Here is a 26414-nt window from a genome sequence, read left to right as displayed (position 1 = left end):
CGCAGAGCTGGCTGCGGCACACCAGCAGACTCTCAGGAATAGACCTCTGGCCTCATATCAGTGCATTTTGCCTGGTGAATCTTGTTTTGAGGCAGAGTTCTGACCCTTATTCCACAGATCATTCCTCTCAATATTTTCTTGGATCCTTCCAGCTGACTGGTCTGCTATGGATCCATCCCATTTCTGTTGGTGAATCAGCCAATTTAGATGATTTGCTCAAGTTATTCACTCACGACTATGGCTGGCTGAACAATTTCTTGGACGCATCCCCTGTCTTGAAAACAAAGTTGAGAACATTTCAGGTCTATCTGTAAAGACTTTTTAGCTACTAAGAGTGGTGAAGCAGATTATATGGAACTGCTGTGTTCAGCTGATCCTCAGGAAATCAAATCAATTTCAATCTGTGTGGCATCAAAGAACCATGTAGTGTTGTGAATCTGGCGGGTTGGTGGACAGTGTTGTCGTGACCTTGGCTTTTCATGTGATGCGCGTGTCTTGTGTCTCTTGTGTCTCTTGTTGGCAGTGTCTAGTCTTGTTTCCTTATCTGGCAGTCTTGGGAAAGTCCCCCTCTTGGCAGTCTGCTTTATGATGCTGTACAGAATACCCAAATGGCTTATTGTAACTTTACTGCTCGAAATCCTGAAGACTGAAAAGTCCAAGAAGCATCTGCTGAGGGCCTTTCTCGCTGCGCCATTAGATGGCAGGAAACAGAAGGACAAAGAGCAGAAGAGACCTCGCTTGCCGTTTCACAATGGCATGTACCTTTTTCTCTCAAAAGACCATCATTTTTATTCTGCTACAATGACAATTGCACTTTACTGGTAATTTTTCAGATGACAAATTCAAGCCACAGCTCTCATTCTGAAAACATACAAGTTCAGAATGAGCTCATTTCTCATGCTGCATTCCAGACAGTTTCCCTGGCGGTGGCTTTGGTACTCTGTCCTCACACATGCTAGGATACTTTAAAAGCTCAAATTAACCTTTCTCAGCCATGACTTTCTTGTTTCCTGCTCGACCCACATTGCTTTCCAAAGGGATGTCAGTCTCACTAGCATGTGCCATGGCCAGAGCATGGCATGACTCTGAGTCTCTGTCGCTTTATTTGCAGGTTACAGAACTATAACAAGGAACGTGTACTTCATAGTGCAGTGGCAAGAATGAGATCCTGATCACAGTTTCTCAAAAGAGGAAGTTTATTTCTCATTCCTGTAATGGCCCAACATGGAGTCCTATGCTTCCCAGTGACACTCTGAATTAGGGAGACTGGGGGGAGCACATGTTAATGTGAGGAAGAGCTTAAAGCCCACACAAGTTATGTTCAGAATTCATTAGCTCAGGGCTTTACATGACCATACCAAGAGGAGTAGAAAAGGGTGATTCTCCTGTGTCCTAGAAGAATCAGTACTGAATGCTGCTTTGCCCTTCTTAAAGGAGGATGGTGATGCTAGGGCACCATCCACATGAAAGATGGTGTCATGACCTCTTTGCAAGAGCTGGAACAGAGATAGCATGCATCAAGTCAAATATACCTGCATCCACTGTATTTAAAAGACACGTGTACAGTCTATACTATTTTACAGCCATTCCTTGCAATACTTAAGCATATCAATTGATGGAAGTTTTCTACAAAGTAATTTAGAAAGGTGTTGTGTTCACAAATCTTTATTTTTTTTTCAGATCAGTCTAACCTGATGCTATTCAAGTTGTACAGTGGTGTAGCACGCTTAGACATAGTATGCTCGACAGGACAGATCAGGGTCGCAGTTACAATGTCTTTGTTTGGTGACAAGCATCAACTAAATGTATACAGCCAATAGCTCCCCTAGACAGAAAATACCACATTCTTAGGCTCAGCCAAAATGAGCAGTTGCCAGCTCATTGACAGAATGGGGTCTTCCAAAATCAGATCCATTCTTTTATTTCTGTTTTCCCCAGTACTCTGGCCACGTACGGGTTCCATTTTAAATGACTGATGTAGCTGTTGCTTCTTAGTGATCTAGCTTCTTACACCAATTTCCTTCTTTTAGTACTAGAAGCTCAAAATGCCTACTCCATCCCTTTCTGTGTCATGCATAGCCTTCTCCAGTTCTGAATCCTTCCCCTCTCTCCCTTGCATGCCTCTTTTTTGATGAGTAGCAGAGTTTCTCTTTTTGTGTCAAATACCTTTTTTTATGATATGATAAAGTAAATCTTAAACTAAGAAGAAAGTGATGAACTGGATTCACTGCAGTACGGTGTACAAATGGGCAGTTACCTGTTTGGGTTACAGAATGAGGGAAGAGACTTTCATGCAAGATATTTACTGGGGAGTACCCTGAGGACTGACTCTTGGGGTGCATAGGGTTGGAGAGGAGACAGTGACATTGATGCAGCCACATGACAGGCACAACCCAAACCACAACAGCTCAAGATTTAGAAGAGCCCATCAGAGCAGCCATAGCTGCTGAGATGCCAGGCTGTGTTCCTTTTGATTGCCATTCATTGGCTGTGTGTGTCAGTCACAGCGGCAAGCCTCAATAAAGCCAAGAGCATAAAATTATCTGCTTCCAGCCCTTCCAGGTTGTCAAGCCCTTGTTGCAGGGGTACCCATACCCAAGTGGTACCCCACATTGGCCACTCTGACATAGCAAGGGGGAGAGTGCTGACCAATCCGTCTTTGCTCCATTCAAAGGCCTGCAGTAAAGAAAGTAATTTTGTCTTCCTCAGGTTGTGCTCTCCAGCACCCCACATGTATCAGTGACAGGACAATGGCTTAAAGTCTTATTGTATTTTCTCTCATTTTCTAACCCTGTAATGATTTAACATGGCCTTGCATCTGTCTTTGTGGTCCTTGGTCTGGTCATTACGGAGACTTTACTATCTTTTTGCTGCTGTGACAATCAGGGCCCTCACTGTGTTTCCCTCTCTTCTAGTGTTGATGAGACTGTGTGCATCCAAACATGGGTTTGCTTAATAATCTTTGTGGCATGCTGCTGTGCGCATAACACGCCTTTCCTTCTTTGAAGAAGCTTTTGGGGGAGAGAGCTCGCTCTTTCTCCTTTCATCCTACAGATCATTTCCATACAGCCCACTCAAGATTGCCTGGCAGCACAGGGAACGGATGGGAATAACACAGAGAACTGAAACCACAGCAGCAGTGACTGCAACCTCCTCCCTGTGTGTACTGGGAGCTGAGCAGCTTACAAGTGGCAGAATTGACTCATTTGAATTTCATCACTCTTCATTTCCTCTGCCTTCCCTCTGGTGCTGGTGATAATGAGTGGTGAAAACAACCAGGGACCACCGAGGAGACAGATGGGAAAGGGTGAAGTAATCCATAGTTGAACTAGTCAAAAACTGGCCTTGACACTACCACCTCATACAGCCTTATCTCATCCGTCCCTGGTTACTGAGTGGAGTTGCCACACAATCAGACGGCCTCCTTGCAGCATCCAGAAAGATCCTTTGCAAGTTTTTCTTCCTTTGTTTCTGTAACGATATCTCACTGGAGCTTTCGCTGTGGCCATCTGAAAAGAGACTGGGGTGGTGCTGTCACCCTGTGAGGATAGCAAGAATGTTCTAAAACTGGGAGACAAGAGAGGGCAATGGGGGTGAGTATGATCAACATACATTATATGTTTGGATGACACTTACTATTATTTGTAATTAATATATGCTAATGAAGCATTTAAAAATCTTGAAAATTAATATTAGTGGGATGAATGGCCTAGTTAGCTTCAGCTGTATATTTGACATAGTCTGGAGTCATCTGAGGAAGTCTCAGTGACGAAATTGCCTCTGGTCAGATTGGCTTGTTTGTATCTGTGAGAATTGTCTTCATGGTTGCTATAGGAGGGCACAAACCCTGCGGGCAGTGCCATTCCTAGCGGGTGTTCCTGGACCTGAGCATGAGCTAGAGAAGAGGTCAGAGAGTGAGCTAGAAGACAGCATTTCTCGGGGTTTTCCTGCCCAGTTCCTGCCTTCAGTTCCTGCCCCGATTTCTTTCAATGATGGGTTTTGACTTGGCAGTTTAAGCCAAATAAGCCCCTTTCTTCTCTAAAATGATTTTCATTGTGATGTTTGTCACAATGATAGAATGAATCTAGGACAATGAATGTTCAAAAATATTCCCACATCTTCCAACCATCACAGCATTTACCCTTTTTTGGCCAGCAAAGGATTCACTGAAGAAGGGCGCAGGCACACATTTTAAATAGAAGACCCCAAAAAGAATAATGCTGCTCATTTGTGCTAGGGAAAAGCTTACCCTGGGAAATAATGGCTTGCCTGCACCAGCAGAAGGCAATGGCTGTCCCCAGATCACCCCCATAATCACTGCGTGAAGTATGCTTTCCAGCCGCAATGTGGTTCTTGAAATGGAGCTGCAAGCATGGCCTCTGCTGCCACTTACTGATAGTCTGCTGTGAACTGACTCTTCTGCTTGGCAAGTATCAGCTCTCCATGTGACCAGAGCCTCACTTTTCCTGTCATAGGCAAGTGCCAGAACATTCTGTTTGCAAGGAGATTCTGAGCACAGGGGACCCAGCAGCTGAGCATGGAAACCCTGTAGATGTGGTTGCTCCATTTGCCCAGGGTTCATGCTGATGTCATGAAACACAGTGAAAGGGGAAGCAATTCCATCGCAGGCCAATCTCCTTGTCTGTCTGTAGCTGTGAATATTTTGCCTTCACCTTTCGAGTGTGTATTTCTGAAAGTCGTGGGCAAGTACAGTGTCAAAGAATTTGGGACAGTGCATTTGGACAACAGAATCAGTCCTGACATGTTAGACAGTGGCCACACTGATGTCACTTGGCTTCCTGCTGAGCAGGGGAATCTTGAGTGGTTTCTGATCCGTCTAGATGTCCACTTTAACAAACTGGATACTGCCTCCACTTCCCAGTGACTTAGGCTCTCTCTCTCTGTTTCTGTTTTGAATCTAAGTTTGTGAGGAACAGCTCTCAATTAGTAGCTCCTTGTTCTTCTCTTCTGCCCTTACTTCCCTATGGACTGCTCAGAGCTCAGAGGTGGCAAAAGTCAGCATTGGGTAATGTCAAAGACAAGCTCTTCCCATGAGCACTTTAGGTTCATGAGATGTTCTGCTCCATTTTCAGCCACCTGATCCTTCACTGAGCAGCTTGTCTTGAGCATGTGCTATGTCAGCAGCTTCCAGCCATCCTGGAGATACCCACAGCTGTGATATGCAGATAGTCTGCTGTCTGGACCATGCATAGATGTCTTGCTCTACTCTGTCCAAACCTTCCATCTGTGACTTTAGGAATTGTTGAGCTCAAAACAGTGAAAGGGAAAGAGGTGCTCAGTGGGTTGAATGCCTCAGCCTGCTGTTTGTAAATGAGGGAATCTGGGAGGCCATGCCAGATGCATTCTTCCATCTCTCACAAGCTGTGACTCGGGATTAAAAATAAGGTAGTTGGCACCTGTCCCAACCCATGTGTGAGCTGACTGTGTACAAAGATTGGCTTTGTAAGGTAGCTGCTGGCATTTGCACCCTTATGAGCCACTCAACAAGTGAGGCAAAGGAAAAGCAAAGGATTCTGTTCTGGAGAAGCAGAGAGGCCAGCAAAAGGGAGATGGCTGTTCCAGAACAAGATACTATAAATCCCCATCAGGCCAGGTATCTACCTTCATGAATTGGACCCTGCCTCCTCCATTTCCTGGTGGACTAGGCTTTCTGTTTTTATTTTGAACATAATTGCATGAAAAGTGGCTCTCAATTAGTAGTTCTCTGTTTTTCCCTTCGTCCCTCATTTTTTTGTGAAATTACCACATGCGGTGAAGTTTAGAACAGGGTGTCGGTATGCTGATGGTCTGCCTTTAGCTCATACAAGCATTCAGAGGAGACAAGACAGTGATTTACGGCCATTCCTTCTTGCTCCCTTCTCCTGGATTCTCAGCTTCCCCTGAACATATGACTGCCGCCTTTTTCTCCTCTCACCGACTGGTTGATTTACAGAAGTCCTACCCAAAATGCAGAACAACTGTCCTGTTAGGTCTAAGCAAGGAGAAAGAGACCGTCTCACCACTTCATGAACATAATTAAAGGCACTTGGAAAGTTTTATTGGGCATGTTGTTGATAAAGCCCAGTCCCAGGGTAGCTGTTAATTTTTCCGGGTACTTCCCAGAGGAGAATCATGGCAACTCAGGGCCGTGTGCTTCCCAGTACAGCTTTCATGCACTGCACAGGACACAGAAGACAGTAATCTCAGATCACATGGGCTTTTTTGATTTGGGGGATTTCTTTCCAGTGAATCATTGCTTTTGGCTGGAAAATAGTATCTATGTTTAACAGAAAATCAAGATGCATCATGGAGAGGAAAGCATATTCTAAAATAGATCCATGCCACTGACCTAAAAATAACTGCTTTGGGGTCCCTCTGATATCATAGGTAAGCAAATGCAGCCTGTGTGACCCTCCTGTCAAAATCAGTGGTCCACGGACAGCAGCCCTGCTCTATGAATCTCTTGCCTGAGGTTAATATTCAATGGTTTACACACTGGGTTCTCTTTAAAGGTGTCAGCTTCTTTGAAAGTGTAGATCACAAGATGGAACCTCTGAGAGCAGCTTTGACCTCTGGTCTCCCATACAGTCATGGGGAAGGAGGGGCTCTAAAATGCACATGCAGGTGCTTAACAAAATGGAAATCTGAATCTGGAATCAAAGGGGCATAACAGGGATGGCAGTGATGTTTTATGCCAGCTGCTTCCGCTGGCAGGTTGGAGGTTCTGGAAAGGACAACTATCCAGCCTAAAGGGCTGCTTTCAGGATGGGATGATGCCAGAGGCTTCTGGCTTTTCCTTCTCTTCACCATTCATGAGATCTGCCTCCACGCCAGGCCCTCACCCACTTCCCTGCCTCTGCCCAGATTTGTGAGTTCCTGATTAGGGAGAGCAGGTGGTGGATAGACAAGCTGAGAAGTGGGACACACCTACTCATCCCGGATTGAGGTCAGGGGCAGGCTTCAGTCTCAGTATACCATTTTTCGTGATTCAGTGAGAATCTCAGTGAGGCCCCAGCTCCGGATAAGGCTCCAGGACAGGGAGTGACTAAAAGTACAAATGGGACAGTCCAAGTACTTCCAGGTGGTTCGGACGGGAGTCTGAGGAGTGACTCCTGAATTGGTAAATTGTTCTCTGTTGCACTTGTGTATCAGAATCACCGACATGATGTTTTGTTCCTGTTGAATTTTTATAACCTTTACTTCCTTTGACTTGATGTTTGTCTATTTGCAGGGTGACTTCAAGAGCTGGAGAGAAACAGGCTCTGTTTCCAAGATCAAAACAAAACAGTTCAACAAAGGCACATAATTCAGCTTCATTGTCCACAGAGTAGAGCCATGTCCTGCTCAGTTGTGTTACCTAACTAATCTTGCTTTAGCCTTATAAAATGTCAAAGCAGTAAGGGCTTCAGTGGCTCTGCTCGCACACAGGGAGGAAACTGGGGTTTAGACTCAGTCTGACTTCCAAATCTCTGCTCTTAGCTGTAGGCCCACAAAAGGTGTATGTTTCCACATCACCCATTGTTAAAGACATCAGGGAAACATGAGCAAACAGTATTTCAATTTGTTATTCAAGTCTGACCTTCAGATCACATGAATATCTTTCATCTATGTGTCAGGTTTTGTGGACTGCTCAGAGGTTACCATAACAACCCAGAATATCATTGACTGGTGGTCAGCAAATAACATTAAGTAATTTGTTTTCTAATGACTGTGGAGCTGCTGATGTCCTTCAGTATGGAGCAATGACAGCGCTTGCGAATGAGGTCTCTACTACACTTTGTTGAGGTGCAAACACTTATTAGTTGTTGATGTTAAACAAATACAAGTCAGGCACCTGGTAAGGAACAAATATATTAAGCTACTTAATTGTTGAAATGATCATGTGTATCTATTACCTACATAATAAAGTATCTGCAAGGCGTTTGCCATCATTCACAGGTGTGGGTAGCTTGGTTCTTCCTGTCTCATGGGTTCATTCAGAGTGGTCAGCTAAAGATTAGATAAGCCTTTGAAAACCCAGGTTGGGCTTTCTTCCATGTGCAAAGCAGTGTTGGCTCAAGCTTGAAATGCTGTTCAGGTGGAACAGTTAGCTTCTATAATTCATGGCCTCCCAACTTCTAGTAGGTTCCATGGGGTGTGTTAATGTATGGCTTGGTGGGGTCCTCAGAGGAAAAGCAAGAGTAGAGGAGTCCTTTCAGAGAGACTCAAAATCAGACCTGTTACCCTCTCACTTCTGCCTGCTGGTGTGGCCAAAGCAAATCTAGCCAGGTAGAGTCGAGATGTTATCTCTGGATAGGAAGAGGCCCAAGATCACATTGCAAAGAAGCATGGCTGTTACAGTAGAGAAATAAGCAGTAGAAATAAATATTTCTAAACTCACTTTATAGATGGAATTCTGAAATCAAATGCTAAATAGGACACCAAACTATTAATTAGCACTGTACTCTAAGTCACTAAAATTGGCAGGTGGTTGGATAACAGTTAGAGACTAAGACATGTCTAACTCCAATGCTCATTTTCACTTAAAAAAAATATTTGTCAAGTTGTTAGTTGGTTGAATAAAATGAATCATCCTGAGTGCTAGGCAAGGACTCTAAGCTATATCCACAACTCTATTTTTACTTTTTAATTTGAGACAGTCTCTGTAAGTTATCCAGGCTAGCTGTGCACTCATCTTGTAACCTGGGATGACTTTAAGCTCATGATCTTCCTGCCTCAGCATCCACAAATAATTGAGATTGTAGGCCTGCAATCATTTATCCATGAGGCTTTGTGGTCATTGTTTTGTTTTGTTTGGATGATGTTTCAGTGTTTGTAGCTCAGGGTGGCTTCAAACTCAGAAAGTAGAGAAGGATGACAATGATATCTTATTCTGTCCAAATGTTAGAATTTTAAGTACCCAATGAAGGTGGCGACCAAAAATGAGGGAATAGTGAAGGATAAAATCAAACAGCAATAGCCCTTTCATTTTCATTACTAAAGGCATAGATCATGTCTATCAAGGGACATTGTTTTAATTAAAAAATATACTACCCTGAATGATAGGCACAGGTTATTATTTCATTGCTACCTGGGTAGGCCTTAGCTGGCTGAGCATTTCTTACAGTAGTACTATACAGATGGGTTCTGCAAGTAGAGTCCTTCAGCTCACATTCCCCCAGAGCAAGTTGGTGAAGGAAGGGGCTTCCCAGCAGAGCCATAGTAGAGGGAGTGCTGGTGCCATTCAGTTTGATCTGAATTTAAAACATAGTACTATGACAACACAATACTGAATAGGAACACTCTGCCAGGGGAATGTGTGTTTGAGAAAATTTGGGTCATGAGTTAATCTGCTATTAATTCTCAGAAACTCTAGGTAACTGTTGTTCACTGTTATTCTCAAAATCAGAAGGATGACTTTAGGATACTCCTTTGGTGCAACTTGGCTCCACCAGTAAAAGAATGAAGGAGGAGTATTCTCCTATACGAAGGAGGGACTGAGATTAGAATTTTGGCTTCCTGGGGAGCTTCAGCTGACATGGTAACTGAGAGGGGAAACCTGGATTTGCAGAGTGTCAGGAGAGTACCATCTCCTGGATACTTCTCTAAGATTAAAAAAGTGTAAACTCTCCAAGGTGGCTGGCTGGTAAGGATAACTACATCTCCTCTGCATGTTTATCCCCTGAAGGTCCTAAAGGAGATTAGGGTAGCACTCAGGGTTGACAGGACAATCCTCTATTTTGTTGTTGTTGTTGTTTTGTTATTTTTTTTTATTGTCTGAGTTCTTTTTTGTCGTTATTTATTTTTTATTTTCATTAATTTTTTAAATTAAATTTTATTTTTATATATTAATTAAAGTTTATTCACTTTTTAATCCCAGCTGTAGCATCCTCCCTCATTCCCTCCCCATCCCACCTTCCCTCCCTCATCTCCTCCCTTGTCCCTCTCCAAGTGCACTGACAGGGAAGGTCCTCCTCTCTTCCATCTGACCCTAGCTTATCAGATCTGATCAGGACTACTCCTCTGTGGCCTGGTAAGGCTGCTCCCCTCAACCCCTTAGGGGGAGGTGATCAAAGAGCCAGCCACTGAGTTCATGTCAGAGACAGTGCCTGTTCCCCTTGCTAGGAAACCACTTGGATACTGAGCTGCCATGGGCTACATCTGAGCAGAGTATCTAGGTAATATCCATGAATGGTCCTTGGTTGGAGTATCAGTCTCCCCTGTGCCCAGATAATTTGGTTCTGTTGCTTTCCTTGTGGAGCTCCTGTCCTCTCCAGGTCTTACTATCTCACCCTTCTTTTCTAAGATCCCCTGCATTTGGTTATGAGTCTCAGGATCTGTTTTGATACACTGCTGGACAGAGTCTTTCAGAGGCTCAAGTACACAAGGACATTTGCCTAACCATGTCACAGCAGCTTTATTTGTAATAGCCAGAATCTGGAAACAACCCAGATGCTCCTCAACTGAGGAATGGATACAGAAATTGGGGTACATTTACACAATGGAATTCTACTCAGCAATTAAAAACAAAGAAATCATAAAATTTGCAGGCAAATAGTGGGAACCAGAAAATATCATCCTGAGTGAGGTATCCTAGAAGCAGAAAGACACACTCAGTATATACTCACTTATAAGTGGATATTAGACATATAATCTAGGATAAACATACTAAAATATGTACACCTAAGGAAGGTAAGCAAGGAGGAGGACTCTGGGTCAGATGATCAATCCTCATTCAGAAAGACAAATGGGATGGACAGTGGAAGAGGGAGAAAACATGGAACAGGACAGGAGCCTACCCCAGAGGCCTCTGAAAGACTCTACCCAGCAGGGTATCAAAACAGATGCTGATACTTATTGTCTGACTTCTAATCTCACTCATAGCAAAGTTTACAACATAAATTAGCTGTCGGAGCCTTTTCCTGGACTTGTAAGTTAACAATTGTTAGTGCTCATCCACAGCCTTTGAAAGCTCTTACCAGTGAATGTGTGCCAGAGTGCATGCATGTAGATTCATGCATGCATGGATGTGTTTGTGTACACACATGCATATTTACACATGTGTATGCGCATTTATGTATACATGAATGTATATGTCTATGTGGATATATACATGCTCATATGTACCTGCACATAGGAGTGCATGTGATCATGTTGTGCATATATCACTGCTATTTGAATGTTTGTTTGTGCACGTGTAAGAGAGCATATTTGCACAGGTATCTGTTATGTGTGTATATGCATGTGTGAATTTACATGCTATTTCTTATGTTTTGTGTTCAGATGGTCATACGTTTAGACTTTTCCTTTGTGATACATATCTGAATTTTAAAGTATCTTGATCTGCACATTGTTTCATTTTTTATTGATATGGCATATTTATTTAATCAGTTTTTATGGTGAATATTTAAATCAATTACGGTTTCTTGAAGATTTTATAGTTCATTATCTATCTTTTGTGTAAACATGTCAAAGTGAGTATGTAGATGCCAGAGTTAAACTTTCAGGGCTTGGTTTTCTCTGTCTCCTATCATTTGAGCTTCAGAGATTGGATGCAAATCATCAGACTTGGCATCCAAAGCTTTTACCAGCTGAGCCATCTTGTCACTCCTATTGCTAGTTTTTGACCTTTTTTGTTTTTTCTTTTTGTTTTAATTGAAAAGACAAAAAGATTTTTCATGGAAATCACCAATTAAAATCATGTCCATTCTGCATGTAACTCAGAGAGCAATGTGTGTAAGCCCTGTGGTTTGGAACACAATCACAAAGAACTTCGCTTACCTCCCCCTAGGATCACTGAGATAGGCCTACTGTACCAAAAGGACCTCTTCTATTCTGGGAGTTCTTATAAGCTTCAGTAGCTCCCATACACCAGAATTTCATATGGGAAAAAGAAAACATTTCAGAGAAGTTGGAAAAAATTGTTACAATGATCTTTGTTTATTCTGGCATTCTGTTACCTATGGTAACAACCTTTGTTCCCCTTGCCCTTCTACTCACAGTCAAAATGCAGTTTGGTTTGCTGAACAGTTGTTTTGAGGATTTATTCCCCAATACTTCCACATGCATCCTAGAGTAAGGGCCATCTCTGTCTTGCTCACATCATCATGAAGCCTGGGAAATTTATACTCAGTGCAATATCATCTGTGGCAGTTTGAAAGAAAATGGCCACTGTAGGCCCACAGGGAGTGGCACTGTTAGGAGGTCTGGCTTTGTTAGAGTAGGTGTGGCTTTGTTGGAGGAAGTATGTCACAGTGGATGGGCTTTGAGGTCTCAGAAGCTCAAGCCACATCAAGCTACATCAAGTTCAAGATGTGGAATGCTCAGCTCCTTGTCCAGCACCTAGGCTGCCTGGATGAGGCCATGCTTCCCACCATGATGATAATGGACTAAACCCCTGAAACTGTAAGCCAGCCCCAATTGAATGCTTTCCCCTATAAAAATTGCTGTGGTTATGGTATATCTTCACAGCAATACAAACCCTAAGACAGTATCAAAAATTCAGTGTGCACTCAGGCTTTCCAAGTTCAAGTAGTATACAATTTTCCACATTTTTAAAAGTAGGAAGCCCATCTTTTTAATGTCTATGTGACATAGCTCCCCATTTCATATGGGTGTTACCTGTCCTATCTTCCTTGTGTTATTGCTGTGATTTCATTTTATGATGTTCTGTGTCAGTATATAATTCTTTTATCTCAGTTGGATACAGGGCCTAAGTTTGTCCTGACATGAGTCCCATATAAGAATGAGATACAAACCATTTCTTTAAGTATAAGAAAATAACTGAAGTTACCCAACAAAATTATTTGATATTTTTGGTCACAACTACTGAAATGTAAAACAGATTATCTTCTTTATCAATGAAAAAATTCTGAAATATCATTCCCTTGAATTTGGTTCAATATCCCGGAACTACGACATCACAGAGGTGGATGTTGGTGATGTTTTGGTTTATCTTTGGTATATTGGGTTGATACTAAAACATTTGGAGTGTGGAATTATGTGACCTGTTAAATTTCTGGACAGTGCTTTTTGTGAAGCTGAGATATGACTTCAATGTATAGATCGTGGTTTGTCTCAATCCACTGCTTTCCATCCCAAGCCAGTGACTATTGTCAATTTATTATAAAATAGATATGGGAGCTCAAATGAGAGAAGACAGAGAAAACCAACCCCTGAAAGTTTAACTCTGGCATCTACATACTCACTTTGACATGTTTACACAAAGGATAGATAATGAACTATAAAATCTTCAAGAAACCACAATTGATTTAAATGTTTACCATAAAAATTGATTAAATATAATATATTTAATTAAATATAATAAATTGATAATAGTCAATTATCTATTCTATAATTGACTATTATCAATTTATTATATTATAGATATCTATTATAAAATAGATATTTATGAATTTGTTATAAAATAGATATCTTACAAAGGATAAGATGTTCTTTAAAAGGTAAAATCATTAATCAACACAGAGCTATCTATGATCTTAAATTAGATCTCTGTAAAGGGGACCTTCAAGAAATTTGCACTCTGGTGAGACGTGGAGAGCTGACTTTATGAAGATTATATTTTAAAACTTTTCAAAGCTCTTACTGCTGTAAATATATAAGCACATGCTGAGAAATAATAATAGAGAAGCACAGAGAAGCCAAGGTGGATGGGTTCCTACTTAATCCCATAAGCTTATGGCATGCTGTATAATAATTATGGATATTAGTCAAGACATGAAAATATCTTTACCCTGTGCTCTGAACCCACAGCAGGAAACATTTTTGGCTGAAAAACAAGAGTCTTGGGCTCTTTATTTATTTGTTTTTCCAGTGAATTCATAGAGAAGAAGAACGTTGAAATCCTTCTGAGGTAGTATGATCATTAGATCATTTAGGAAAAAAAACCAAAATGTTCAGAAAAGTCACTTTTTGCCAGTATCTCAACCATGACCAAAAGCCAGTAGGAAAGGAAAGGGTTTATTTGGTTTACACGTCAATGAATCAGGACAGGAATTTAAACAATACAGGAACATGGAGACAGGAGCTAAAGCAGAGACCATGGAGGGGGCCCTGCTTATTGGCTTGCTCATTATGGCTTTCTCAGTCTACTTTCTTATAGAACCTGGGACCATCAGCCCCTGGGATGGTACCACGAAAAGTAAGCTGGTCCCTCCTCCATCAATCACTAATTAAAACAATGACCTACAGCTGGATCTTATAAAGGCATTTTTTTTTCAATTGAGGCTCACCTTTCTCTGATGACTATACATTGTTTCAACTTGACATACAAGATGTATTCTGTGATACAAGCTTCAAGCAGGAATATGCTGCACTACAGCTAGTGAGTCTCATGTCATTGTGATGTCAGGATGGACTATGAGGCCTCACAGGAGAAGTTGGGGGTATATAGTCTCAAGTGTACCAGACTCTGTCAGAAAATTCACAGAGCTTGTTAGACATTAACATTCAGCACTTTTATCTACAGACTCCCTGCATCAGAAGTGAGAAGAAAAAGAAAGGTACAAATGAAATACATTATGGGTGAGAACTATCCTAGGGAGCATCTAATGTCCAGAATTTGTCCTGAAGATATCTGAGCTTGGAGTTCTGTCATGTGTGACATCTGGGGTCTAGGATCTGTCCTGAAGACTTAGGGAGTCAAAATTCTTATCTGGAAATGCCTAGAATTCTGGTTTTAAGGGGGTAGAGGGAAGCATGAGGGTTCCTGAGGAACTTCTAAGATCAAGACTCTTTGGGGGAATCTAGGTTTCCAGTTCTTTCCTTCATGAATTCCGGAGTCCAGGTTCTGACGTGGGGAGTCAGTGGGTCCGAGTTCTGTTCTGAGAGAGCCTTCTTCCATTCTCTTCTACAACCAGCATTTTAAGAACACGGTAGTTTGTTTGGACACAAGCTGAATCTTGGCTGGTATTATTAGTACTTTGTGCCACCCGGTGTTGTGCTTCGCCGGGCTAAAAAGCTGGATGTAGGGTTCTGCTTCTGACCCTGCCAGGCACACCATGTTTGTCCATCATGCCAGGGTCTCAGCTGCTGCTTGAGTGTGGTGAGGATGTTTGTACATCCCTGAGAAAATACAGATCCACTTTCTTCCTTAGCATCCCGTTACTCTATTTCTTTGATTGTTCTCAGTCTCTGAACGAGAACACCATTCAGCCCCATTGTTTCATGGCTAGCCTAAAGTAAGATTGCTATCTTACCAACATTTTAAGTAACAAACTTAATGTAAACCAAAGTACAAATTTATTTCAGAAGATTAATGACACTGAATCTTATATTCAACTTTTCCATACATTGCTTCGTTTCAGGCCTAATGAGAAAAGGGGAATTGTTTCCTCTTCTCTGTCCTGTCTACTCCACTCTCATGTGAGATAGCAACTGCCCTTGGAAGTACAAAGGGATGGGAAATTGATGCTCACTTGACCTCATGACTCTCTCCCGAGACTCCACGACCGTCTCCCTCTATGTTTCCATGATTCTGGCACCATACAAATTCCAGCATTCCATATATCTAACCTAAGCACAGACACTTCTCAGTCAGGACTTAGCATTCTCCCTTATATTCTGGGGCCCTTTCATACTGGGCACTATATGTTACCTATGCTGGTTTAGAGGACATCTTTGCCTTTGATGACCACATCTGGTCCAAAGGAACCAGTTTCTTAACCCTGTTTACACACTGAGGAGCAGCCCTACTCACACTCCAAATATCATGGCCTCCAAACAACACATTGGCTGGCTTTGATTCTAGATCACTCTCCTCCACCTGACTCTCCACTCTCCTCTAAGGGTCATGTAATAAACTCCTCTTAGAAAAAATGATGAATAAGGTGCGTTTGGAGCTTTTTCATTCTTAAAATATGCTGGAAGGTGTTTGACTAGAATAGCATGTGCCAGTCAAGCATCATATAGAAACTCAACTCCTTACTTGGAAATTCTAATTCCATTTTATCAGAACCCTGGTCAGAACCTCAGTTTTACCACTTTTTTGGGTGGGTGCATTTAGAAACAAAAGCTGGGTGTGTGATTAATGTCAAACAATAACTGTGTATAATGAAATGAGAACAGACCTAAATTCATTTCAATATGTTTTTTTACTAATGTGACTAATGTGAAAATGGGTAAAACACTGAAAACCCTCTATGATCATGCAGTCTAGTAATTGTAGTAGGTAAGTAGTCATTAAGGCAGAAAGTGATAATGAATGGCAGTTTGGATATGTCAGAGGAGAGTTTGGGGTCTCAGGGAGGATTTGTTCCCTGCGTGGAATGACCTCAGCTGTCATTATTGATGGGCTCTTGGCTGTTTCTGCATCGTTGGTTTTGAAGTCAGGTAGGCAGCTCCACACTGTAGAGATCTTCAGCTAGACTAGTTTCTGGTAGCTTCCTTTTCTTTGATCAGTAATTATTAGTTAAATATGCGCTGATCTATGATTGTGAAAGTCAGGTTTTTGTCTCTGTTAAGAAGTGTCATGAGCAATGATGGGAAAATCAGGTTGTAGTGAGCAGAATGGCTTTTTATCAGTGGGATAGCATGGGTTGGATCACTTTAACCTTGCATGAGGAGGATAGAAAAAAGGAAAATCTAAGGCACAGGCCATAGAGGAATATGGCCTTTGCTCTCTTTCAGAAAAAGGTGATCATCTGACCTAGGAAAGAGGGGATGGAAATGCAATGCAAGGAGATGGCCGGAAGTGAGGGTGAAGGTGATGTCAATGGAAAAATAAGTGATTTGTGGTATATTTGGGAGGTTACTGGGTGAAGCTAAAGACTTATGATTTTACTTTTAGATACTTCAGGTAAGGCCCAGATTGAACCTTCCTGTGGGCGGTTGTGAATGGAATAAAAGTAAAATTCATGGAGGAACTCATTGTTGAAGATGTGGGTAGAGAGTTATAGCTGCAAATATGATCCCATCCATGTAAAAAAAAAGAAATGAAGAAAAAAAAAAGAGCTCACCAAAGAAATCCATTCACCAACTATTTTTTTCTTGGCCAGAAATCAAAATTGAAAATCCAATCATATAGATCATTTTATACAGTAAAGGAATAAAACAAAAAACTGAAAATCCGCTTCAAAAATATCCAAATTATCAACTTCATGTCTAGTAAATAAAAGCCATGCAAACAAAAATAAGTAAGGATTATTTCTTTGGATTTATTTTTTAATAGCAAGCAAGCCATGCACCAGGCCTGGCATTTGGCAGAGATTCAAAGGCAAATGTACATGAGTGAAAACAGTAGAAGATGCTATTATCTGAGCCCAGATAAGAGGCCACTGGACCTGATTGTGGGCTGAGCAATGTTGGGCCTCCTGTGAAGCTGGCTGAGGTGCACCTGTCCCTTTCTGTGCCTGGCTTGAATAGGCAGCAGGCACAAAAATGAGAGAGAGTGCCCTTCAGGATGAAGTCCCTCTGAATTCTCTGGCTCTCAAGGAGGCTGTGGTGTGGCTCAAGGATGGCTGCTGTAGGGTGTGGATCACGCTTCTATTTTCTCATATTATTCATTTATGTTTCAATCTTTCATCCTCAAATGTGATCTGTCTATGTTCCCTGGGCTGGCACTGTCCAGCCTGTGCATGGGGAGAACAATTACTTACTAAAGAGCCAAATTGGGTTATTTTTATAGCTCCTCCATGGTATCTTTGTATTATTATCTTTTCAGCATTTGTAATAGCAGTTTTATGCCACAAGAATTTCAGACCATAGAGAGGTAGGCAATGTGCCCTGTTTTCTTCTGGCATCTCTTGGCCCCACTTCTACTTAGAGTTACTAACTTTCCCTGTGCCTATGTAAGCGTTGTAAATGTACACTTTCATTTGCATATTTACCTATTTTTGAGAACATTGTACTTAAATGTGGTTCTACTGTAAGAACTTCCATTACCAAGCTACTTTTCGGGGTCATCCTTTGCTATCATTACATCAGCAAAGCTTGTCTCTAAATTTAGCATGATACCACTTTTGATAAAAGAGTGCATGCCTCTCTGCACTCAGAAGGAGTTGGGAACATTTTGTTCTTTTCACATTCATTGATACTAAATGTTTTTCCTATATTTTGGATTGTATTTGTTTTATTGGTAGCAAGACCCTAAGTTTTCTATGGCATGTCACAAATTTATAATCATATATATGAATGTGTTATCTGTATATTATATGTATTGTAGGTATATACACATATATTTTTCACCCATTCTCCTCTTAAATTGTTTATTCCTCTGGAGACTTTTCCATAAGTTAAAAACAGACAAACACAAGCTGTTTGTTTTATCATCTTGCCCTTGACTTGTGTGTGATCTTATTTTCTGATACACAGACATTATAAATACATGTATTATGAAATCTTTTTCCCAGTGTTTTGACTTCTAGATTGTGAGTTTAGTGACTTTCCTGTATTGTGGTTTTTGCATTTTAACTAAATCATCTTGGCTATAAGCAGAGTTATTCAGAACACAGTACATCTGTTTCTTTGCAACGATGTATCCTGTGGGTACAGGGTGGCTGATTCTTGGGTTAGCACAGCTCAATAGTCCTGACTGTCCCTTAATCACAAGTAGAAAGAGAGAACAAGACAGGGACAGTCAGTCAGCTGCTGAGCATGTCTGTCTGCTAAATAGACTCAGTCTCTTTCTTTCTGCAAAGAGTGTTTGATGGCTGTCACCCAACCCCAGCACTCATTTGTAGCTCAAAGCTTATGTGCCTAGAAGATGTAAGCAAGGCACAAATAATAATGAGGATAAAATGATCCTCATTCAGGCACAGGTCACCCCTAGACACTACATTTAGAAATATCATCCTTTGTGGTTGAAATGGAAAGGGTATAAGTGAGTAGGGATAATTCGGTCCAGTGAATTGGGATAGAAAGAGAGGAGTTTGAGTTCAGAAAGCTGCTTTTGGACACGGCCTGTCCTGTTAGCGGGTCCAGTTCTATATCAGAGGAGCAGCCTGTGACTGCTGCTGCTGTCTCTGCCATTCCTCTACTACCGCGGCCCTTCTCTTATGAACTTACATCTCATGGGAGGCTGGTGCCCTCTTCTCCCAGCACCACAGCTCATGTTCTCTGTGCATTTGTGTGCAAAGTTGATTCAAAACAGACTGAGAAGGGGGTCATGTTTCTCTGCTTCTGCTAACATTGTCCTTTGCTGGTGATGACCAATGAGAGTATCTACCCCTTTCTTGGAGCCTTGTCTGCTCTCCAGCTGTTGTCTGTTTGTACAATAAATTAAGGCCATGCCGTGCTGCCGATCGCCTTGAACTAGGTAATGAGCATCACAGCCCTCCATCCTCCCGTGTGAAGATGGCTTGACCTTGACGGTGTTGTCTGTCTCCAGGATACTATGTTAGTGTACTTGTTCTGGTGACATAGCAGACATTCACTTAGGGTTCTGGGAAATCTAAGCACAAGGTTTCAAAGGATCTTGTATATAGTAGAGGCTCATTTTCTAGTTCAAAGATGGTACTCTCCATGAGTCCTCATGTAATGGAGAGAGAATAATTTTTCTAGAAATGCTTATATAGGTACTAATACTGCACATGAGGGATGTGCCCTTCCAAAGACATGGCTGTATTACCCTCATATTGACATTTGATTTCAATTCATGAGTTACCAGAGGCTAAATGTATTCAGGCCATAGTAGCTCTCCCCATTCTGTATCTCTTGTCACTGTATCCCAGATGAGGGTATGAACATAGTCACAGAAGCTGAGCCACAAGTCTATCCCAAAAGTCTTCATTTTACATTTTTCAAATATCACAGTTAAAATGAGACACTCATTTGAAGCCAACATCCCCGAAAGAAAGAGATGCTCCAAATTAGTTTCCTTAACAATCATTTCACCCATGGATAGTTTATTTGGGGACTAAGGAGCCCATCTCAAGATGGTCTGTAAGCTTATACTGAGACCTCAGTGTGTTTCAGAGCCATGCCTTATGTGTGGCCATGGATAGTGAAATGGTAATTCCTGAGAAGCCATCACCAAGTCTAGAGGAGTCTACTGAAAAAGATCCATTTTTCCTTAGGTGTTTTAAGGTTCAGTACATTAGCATATAGAACCGGTAGACATTTGATGAGCTGGTTTTTAAGTTGGAAATCACATGGCTTCATTCACTGGCAGTATTTATACATTACCATGTTCCTATTACTGTGCGTAGTGTATACACACCCAAGAAGGATGACAGTAACGATAGCTGACAAGTGCTGAGCTCTTATTCCTCCATGTCACCTCGTCTGATCCTCAGATCACCCTCATCATTAAGTACCTTGGATAAAAGACAAAGAATTACATTTAAAGAGATTGAATAATGGTAACACAGACTAAAGCTGGAGCACACAGGTCTTGTGCACTGTTTACTGTTGTTTCCACATGAGAAAGGCACAAGCCCATCTCCTCAAGGAATTTATACTCTGAACTAGGGAATGCATCTACCTGGAAAGCAATTAACTTAAAAATCTCAGAGTGTGAAGGCCCCAAAGACTTTGTCACCTTTCAGTTAATCTGTGGCTGATGTATACACTGGGCTGATGGAAGTAACTTGGTTGGAGTGGACGTCTGTTTTCACCAACCGAACCCTTTCATCTTGTGCCTTCCTGTCATCCTCAGTCTGTAATTCTGTTTCTTTCTGTTTGGTCTGCATGCCCCTCCCTGTCCTGTTCCTTTGGTCTCTCTTTCATGTAGATGATTTCTAGAGATTACCAAGTGTCACAGTATAGTTTCAAAGGTGAACATGGGAAGGAGGGACACCTGACCACAAATCAAACCCTGTATTGACCAAGGGCTTGGTGCATCTGGGGCTCCTTTTATGTTTTCTGGTGTTTGATGCACTCAAGGAAAGCAGGAACTCACTGATTGCCCACTATCTCTGGGCTCCTTCCTTCTTGCTTTCTGGCACTCCAGGATGCAGGACTCCAAAAGCACATCCAGGCCCCTCTGCTGTTGTTAATCAAATCTTCCAATGATTAACAACTCAGTTCATTATGTTTCCAGCTCACATTAATCATCTTTTTCTGTGAGTTTAGTAACATTTGGAGTCATTTCCCTATGAATTTATCCATCTGGGATCTTTATAAAAGATAGGCTCACAGAGTCATTTGCTGCTCATGCATGAAGCTGTTTGTTGCTCACTAAGTGGAGGTACCTACTGTTCCCTGAATCCTGAAAGGAACCCGCTGAAGCCAAGCGTGGCTCCATCACCATTCAGGGGTCCCTCAGTTTCAATCCATGAGATTCTCAACATACTGCAAGACCCACAGTGTAGCAGTCTCAGCTGCAACATAATAGTGAAAAATGCTAAAAGCAGTGCTGTGTGGGACCAGCCTCACTCCGAGAGCAGACAAGAGTGGCGAGCTATGGCTGCAGTGGAAAGAAAGGCGAGGTTGATGAGTCAGAGTAGAGCCCTGGCAGGAGGCCTGTCTTTACTCCTACAAGCTATTTGACCTTAGACAAGTCACATATTCTCACTAAGATCCTTCTGTGAGCTACTATCATAGGGTAGTTCTGAATGTTGGCTTTTGCTCTCTCTGCTGCTCCCTGCTGTTGAGGAAACTCTATAATATTTTAATGCCATTTAATTTTGCAATTTCCACACCTCTTTCCCAAACCAACAACGTGTGTGTGTGTGTGTGTGTGTGTGTGTGTGTGTGTGTGTAAAACAAATATAATACATATTAGCAAGAAAAAAATCTATTGGGCAATTTCAATGGCTGCTTCTAACACTAATATGTGTATATGAAGATGTTTATGTACACACAGTCTACACAAATATACTAGTATATATAAACATACACGTGTGTGTGTGCATGCTTGTGTGTGTATGTATGCGTGCACACACTCTCATGCACTATCTGTGAAAGCATAAATAGCCTATTGTGGATGTTCTGGAAACCAGTATTTAATTATCTTCTTTTATGTAAAAAGCCTTACAGCAGTGTGCCCTGTTTCACTTGGGCTGAGGGTGTGTTGTTTGGGAAACAGACAGAGGCTCCTTTGGGATGCACTTAGGAGCATCCTCCCAGGTACAGCGTACTCTCCGGAGCTCAGAGGGAGAGCAATGCTTGTGGAGGCTGTTGTTGGTTCCCCCAGCAACGTTGTGCGGTAAAGGTCAGAGGCACCATCCACTTCTTCGTTAGATGCTGCTTTAGAGACGTTACTCTGCAGTGAGTATCTTCTCAAAGCCATGGCAGACGCCCCTGTCTACGCTCGCTAGCCTTGAAATACAGGTGTCAGTTCTCCTTGCTGCCCGCAAGCAGGATGATCGCATAATGCCTCAGTTACTGCAGGAGGAGAAAAAGACGCAATTATATATTTTATTGCTGTAGAGGGTTCCAGAAGAGGGGTAGAAGAGGTGGGAAAAGTTTACTCTAATTCTGCCCTGGCGGAAAACAAGATGATGGGATATGGAAATGTTGACCTCTGCTGAGAGTCCCCTTCCTAGCACTGGAGCTTTCAGCAGGAGATCCCCGGTACACAGAAAACCCCCAGTGGCCTTGATGGAAATTACCTGCCTAACTCACCTTCCTGCCCTGCATTTGGCAGACACCTGAGAGCACTTTTTAATTGCTATGCACTTCCCCTTGCTAAAGAGCTAATTGCATCTGCTTCCCTTTCCTTTAGGTTCCTAGGCAAGGACTGGCACAATGAAGAAGGCTGTGTGCTAGCTGCAACCTTTTGAACAACTCTGGAAGGAAATCCAGAGTGTGGTCAGATCCAGAACCGTTGCCACACTTGGAGTGAATGAGGAATGGACTCGTGATTATGCTGAGGTTCCAGAATGAATCTGGTCGACCTGTGGCTGTCCCGTTCCCTCTCCATGTGTCTCCTCCTCCAAAGCTTTGTCCTGATGATACTGTGCTTTCATTCTGCCAGTATGTGTCCCAAGGGCTGCCTTTGTTCTTCCTCTGGGGGTTTAAATGTCACCTGTAGCAATGCAAATCTCAAGGAAATACCCAGAGATCTCCCTCCGGAAACTGTTTTGCTGTATCTGGACTCCAATCAGATCACTTCCATCCCCAATGAGATTTTTAAAGACCTCCATCAACTAAGAGTTCTCAACCTGTCCAAAAATGGCATTGAGTTTATTGATGAGCATGCGTTCAAAGGAGTAGCAGAAACCCTGCAGACCCTGGACTTATCTGACAACAGGATTCAAAGCGTGCACAAAAATGCCTTCAATAATCTGAAGGCCAGGGCTAGGATTGCCAACAACCCATGGCATTGTGACTGCACTCTCCAGCAAGTTCTGAGGAGCATGGCATCCAATCATGAGACAGCACACAATGTAATTTGCAAGACCTCCGTGTTGGATGAGCATGCTGGGAGACCTTTCCTCAATGCCGCCAATGACGCTGACCTTTGTAACCTCCCTAAAAAGACTACTGACTATGCCATGCTCGTCACCATGTTTGGCTGGTTCACCATGGTGATCTCCTATGTGGTATATTATGTGAGGCAGAATCAGGAGGATGCCCGGAGACACCTTGAATACTTGAAATCCCTGCCAAGCAGGCAAAAGAAGGCAGATGAGCCTGATGACATTAGTACTGTGGTATAGCGACCACACTGACTGGCACTGGGAAGGTAGCTTCTGGCTGTAGTAGAATACGTGGTTCACTTCTTCCTCCACTGTACACGTTTAAAACTTTGTATTTTAGTTTCTTTGGAATCACACCACTGTTGAACTTTTCACAAATACTACAACACTAATAATTTTAGTTTAGGTGATCTTCCCTCCTTAATTGTGCACCCCAGCTCCTGAGTAAAAAATTCTCTGAACATTAGTTAGACCCATCTCACTATTTAATAATGAAATTTATTTTTTTAATTTAAAACTGAATAAAAGCTTAACTTTGAACCATGGAAAACATTGTGACTTATTGGTTAAAAATCAGTATAGTCAGTCCACTTGCTCTAAAGAGAAAGAGATCATCCTGCTACTCTAAAAGACTATCACGTTGAAAGGTATGTCATTAAGCCCTGTGTCACTCTGGGGAACCAGAGCTGAGTTATTGACCAGTTAAGTGTCTGCCAGACTTGAGCTGGCCAAGATGGTTAAACAGATGTGCTTATTCCAGACTGGGTATGTTAGAATGCCTGCTGCTAAGCATCTAATTTTTTTAAATGGGTAGGTCTAGCAATGAAGAAACAAAACTTGCTTCTCCTTTATGCTGGACGCAATGAAAAAGTAAAACATGGGATATGTCTTATCCTCTTAGCTTTTGGTGAGCAGGGGTGTGTGGTGAACACGGAAATAGCTGTGCTAGGAACAGCGAAGCACCTAGTCTGTGAAAGCACTGTGTGGCAAAGGTGACACCACTAATGTCGCTAACCTTTCAGCACCAGAGAAGTGACCATTAGCCTATGCATATAAAACTGCCAGGAGGAGAGCATTGGAGCTTGAATTTGAAGCCCTGAAGTTCTGACTATAACCAGTCTATTGAAAGGCTTGCTGAAGAAATCAGCAACACACTCAGAGCCGTGGTCATTGTGTGCTCTGAGAAGTATTAGTCTAGACAAAAACCCAGAGATAACTCTCAGATGTGAGATTTGAGTTATGGGTCTAGAACTTCTATATCCAGAGACACTAAAGTCAGATGGGCTGCCTTTGATCTAGATATAAGAACCAGCTAAAGGACTCAGCACAGTGATGACAATACAACACTGCCTGTATCTTACACTGTAAGTACTATCATAGGGGAAAGAGGCAATAGACTAAAGTTTAGCTGTAACAGTCTTTTGAACATTAAGCAAAATGTATTTGTTTGAATGTATGAGTCACATTCATTTTGAAATATCTTCGAAAGATGTATTAGATAATCCATTCCAGGTCATTCCTTTCAAAATCATTTTCTTGTCTTTAGTAATGAAAGCTTATTTTCTTCATGGCCAAGCCATTAGTCCAATGAATGTTCTAATAAAGGAGAGGTCTCTGAGGCTTGGTGAAAACAGTCATATCCTTGATCCAATGCAAAACAGTTGAATGCCCACACACTTGGTTTGTAGTTCTTTATGTAGAGCTGAGAGATCTACCACAGCTTAGGAGGAACTCCCTCCCTGAGCTCTCTATGTAGACTATCAGGTTACAGCGTCTTCAGTGCTCCAGAAAAGCAAACATTAATTTAGGTTGCCAGGAAATGAATAGAAGATTATTAGATAATAAAAATCAAATAAAAATAATTAAGGTAACAGATTAGCATGTCTATTTGTGACAGAACAGAAGGAGAGTGATCTAATTGCCAGCCTGTAGGAATGTCTACACACCAGACCAACAATGTACCGAGGTTATGAGTGGAAGAGCTGTTAAGCGAAAGCTTGAAGTCTTGATACTGGATTGACGCCTCATTTCCCACTCTTCTGTGGGCTCCTGTTCACAGTGAATCATGGAAAGACCTTTGAAATTAGCTTCCATTTTATCGACCTAGGCACAGAGCATTTCATGTCCAAATGCTTTAAATAGTAGTATTTAAAGTACCTTTCCTTGGACTGTGTCTTCTCTCAACCTCCACCTTTTAAATTAAAGAAAAAAAATGCTCCTGGAATTTTAATCTAATCTTTGACAATGTGCTTATCTCTGAAGCAAGGCAAATCATAAAACATGCCAACTCAACTAGAACACATTTAAAAGTGATAAAAACTTACATAATAGAAGATAGAACTTCCAATAACACTTGGACAAATTGTAATCACTGCTGTACAGTCCGCTGGGTGAGCACTGTTCTTTTTCATGTCTGTCTCTGATTCCCCACAGTAATTCTTGCTCTGATATCACCAACCATACAGCAATCTGGGGTGTCGTGAGCTTTTCTCACTGACTCGTCTTTTAGGCAGTCTCAGTTTGCTGGCAGAAGGGTAAAATGGAAAATTCTGCTTATCACTGCTCAGTTTCTGAAGGCAGATGATGCCTTACAGTGTCAGGGTTGAGAGTCATTGGAGAAGTCTCACCTGCCCACTTCACAGGTACGGAAATTAAAATGCTTGAGCTTGTGGACTCACTTCTGTCTCTTAAGTTTCTTGTAGGTCACTAACTGCCTTCCTGGTAAGTTTTAAACACAACAATACCCGTAGGAAAAATGTCACGGGCTACTAGAAAATTTTTTTCAGGATTCCTACTTTGCTGAGAGCCAAAGACTACTCTAAAAGTGAAATTGTTCCTTCAAGATCACGTACCAGGATCAGCTTGCCACTACACGTAGCCCCTGGAAAACATGTTTAGAAAGTGTGCATGACCTGGCCTTTCAAACAGGGAAAATGTCCCAGAAAGAGAGAAAGGGCTCACATTTATTTCCTTGAACAAACCCATAAGTGATCAAGTACAGCCAAGCTGGCAAGACAAGGTTGCCCTTTAGTGATGTCCTTCCCCATTTCCAGGGCTCTCGTCTGCCTGGCTTCCGTCCCTGATTCAGTTGGCTAGTTCTGACCCAGAAACTTA

At 42.0% G+C, this 26414-nt stretch overlaps 1 protein-coding gene across 6 annotated transcripts in view; it reads left to right on the top strand.

Annotated features, from left to right (window-relative positions):
• Positions 1-23850, top strand: part of Lrrc3b (leucine rich repeat containing 3B) — an 87558-nt gene extending 63708 nt beyond the window's left edge. For all 6 annotated transcript variants that reach the window (XM_021657066.2, XM_060390994.1, XM_060390991.1 and 3 more), the window contains one exon: positions 22604-23850. In XM_021657066.2, coding sequence (XP_021512741.1) covers positions 22761-23540 — 780 coding nt within the window. In that variant the 5' untranslated portion in view covers positions 22604-22760 and the 3' untranslated portion in view covers positions 23541-23850. The remainder of the gene's footprint in view (positions 1-22603) is intronic.
• Positions 23851-26414: the final 2564 nt, after the last annotated feature.

This window comes from Meriones unguiculatus, chromosome 9, assembly GCF_030254825.1.
Source record: "Meriones unguiculatus strain TT.TT164.6M chromosome 9, Bangor_MerUng_6.1, whole genome shotgun sequence".
NCBI lineage: Eukaryota > Metazoa > Chordata > Mammalia > Rodentia > Muridae > Meriones > Meriones unguiculatus.
Note: the sequence above shows the minus strand (reverse complement) of the source record. Positions and strands in the feature narration are given on the sequence as shown.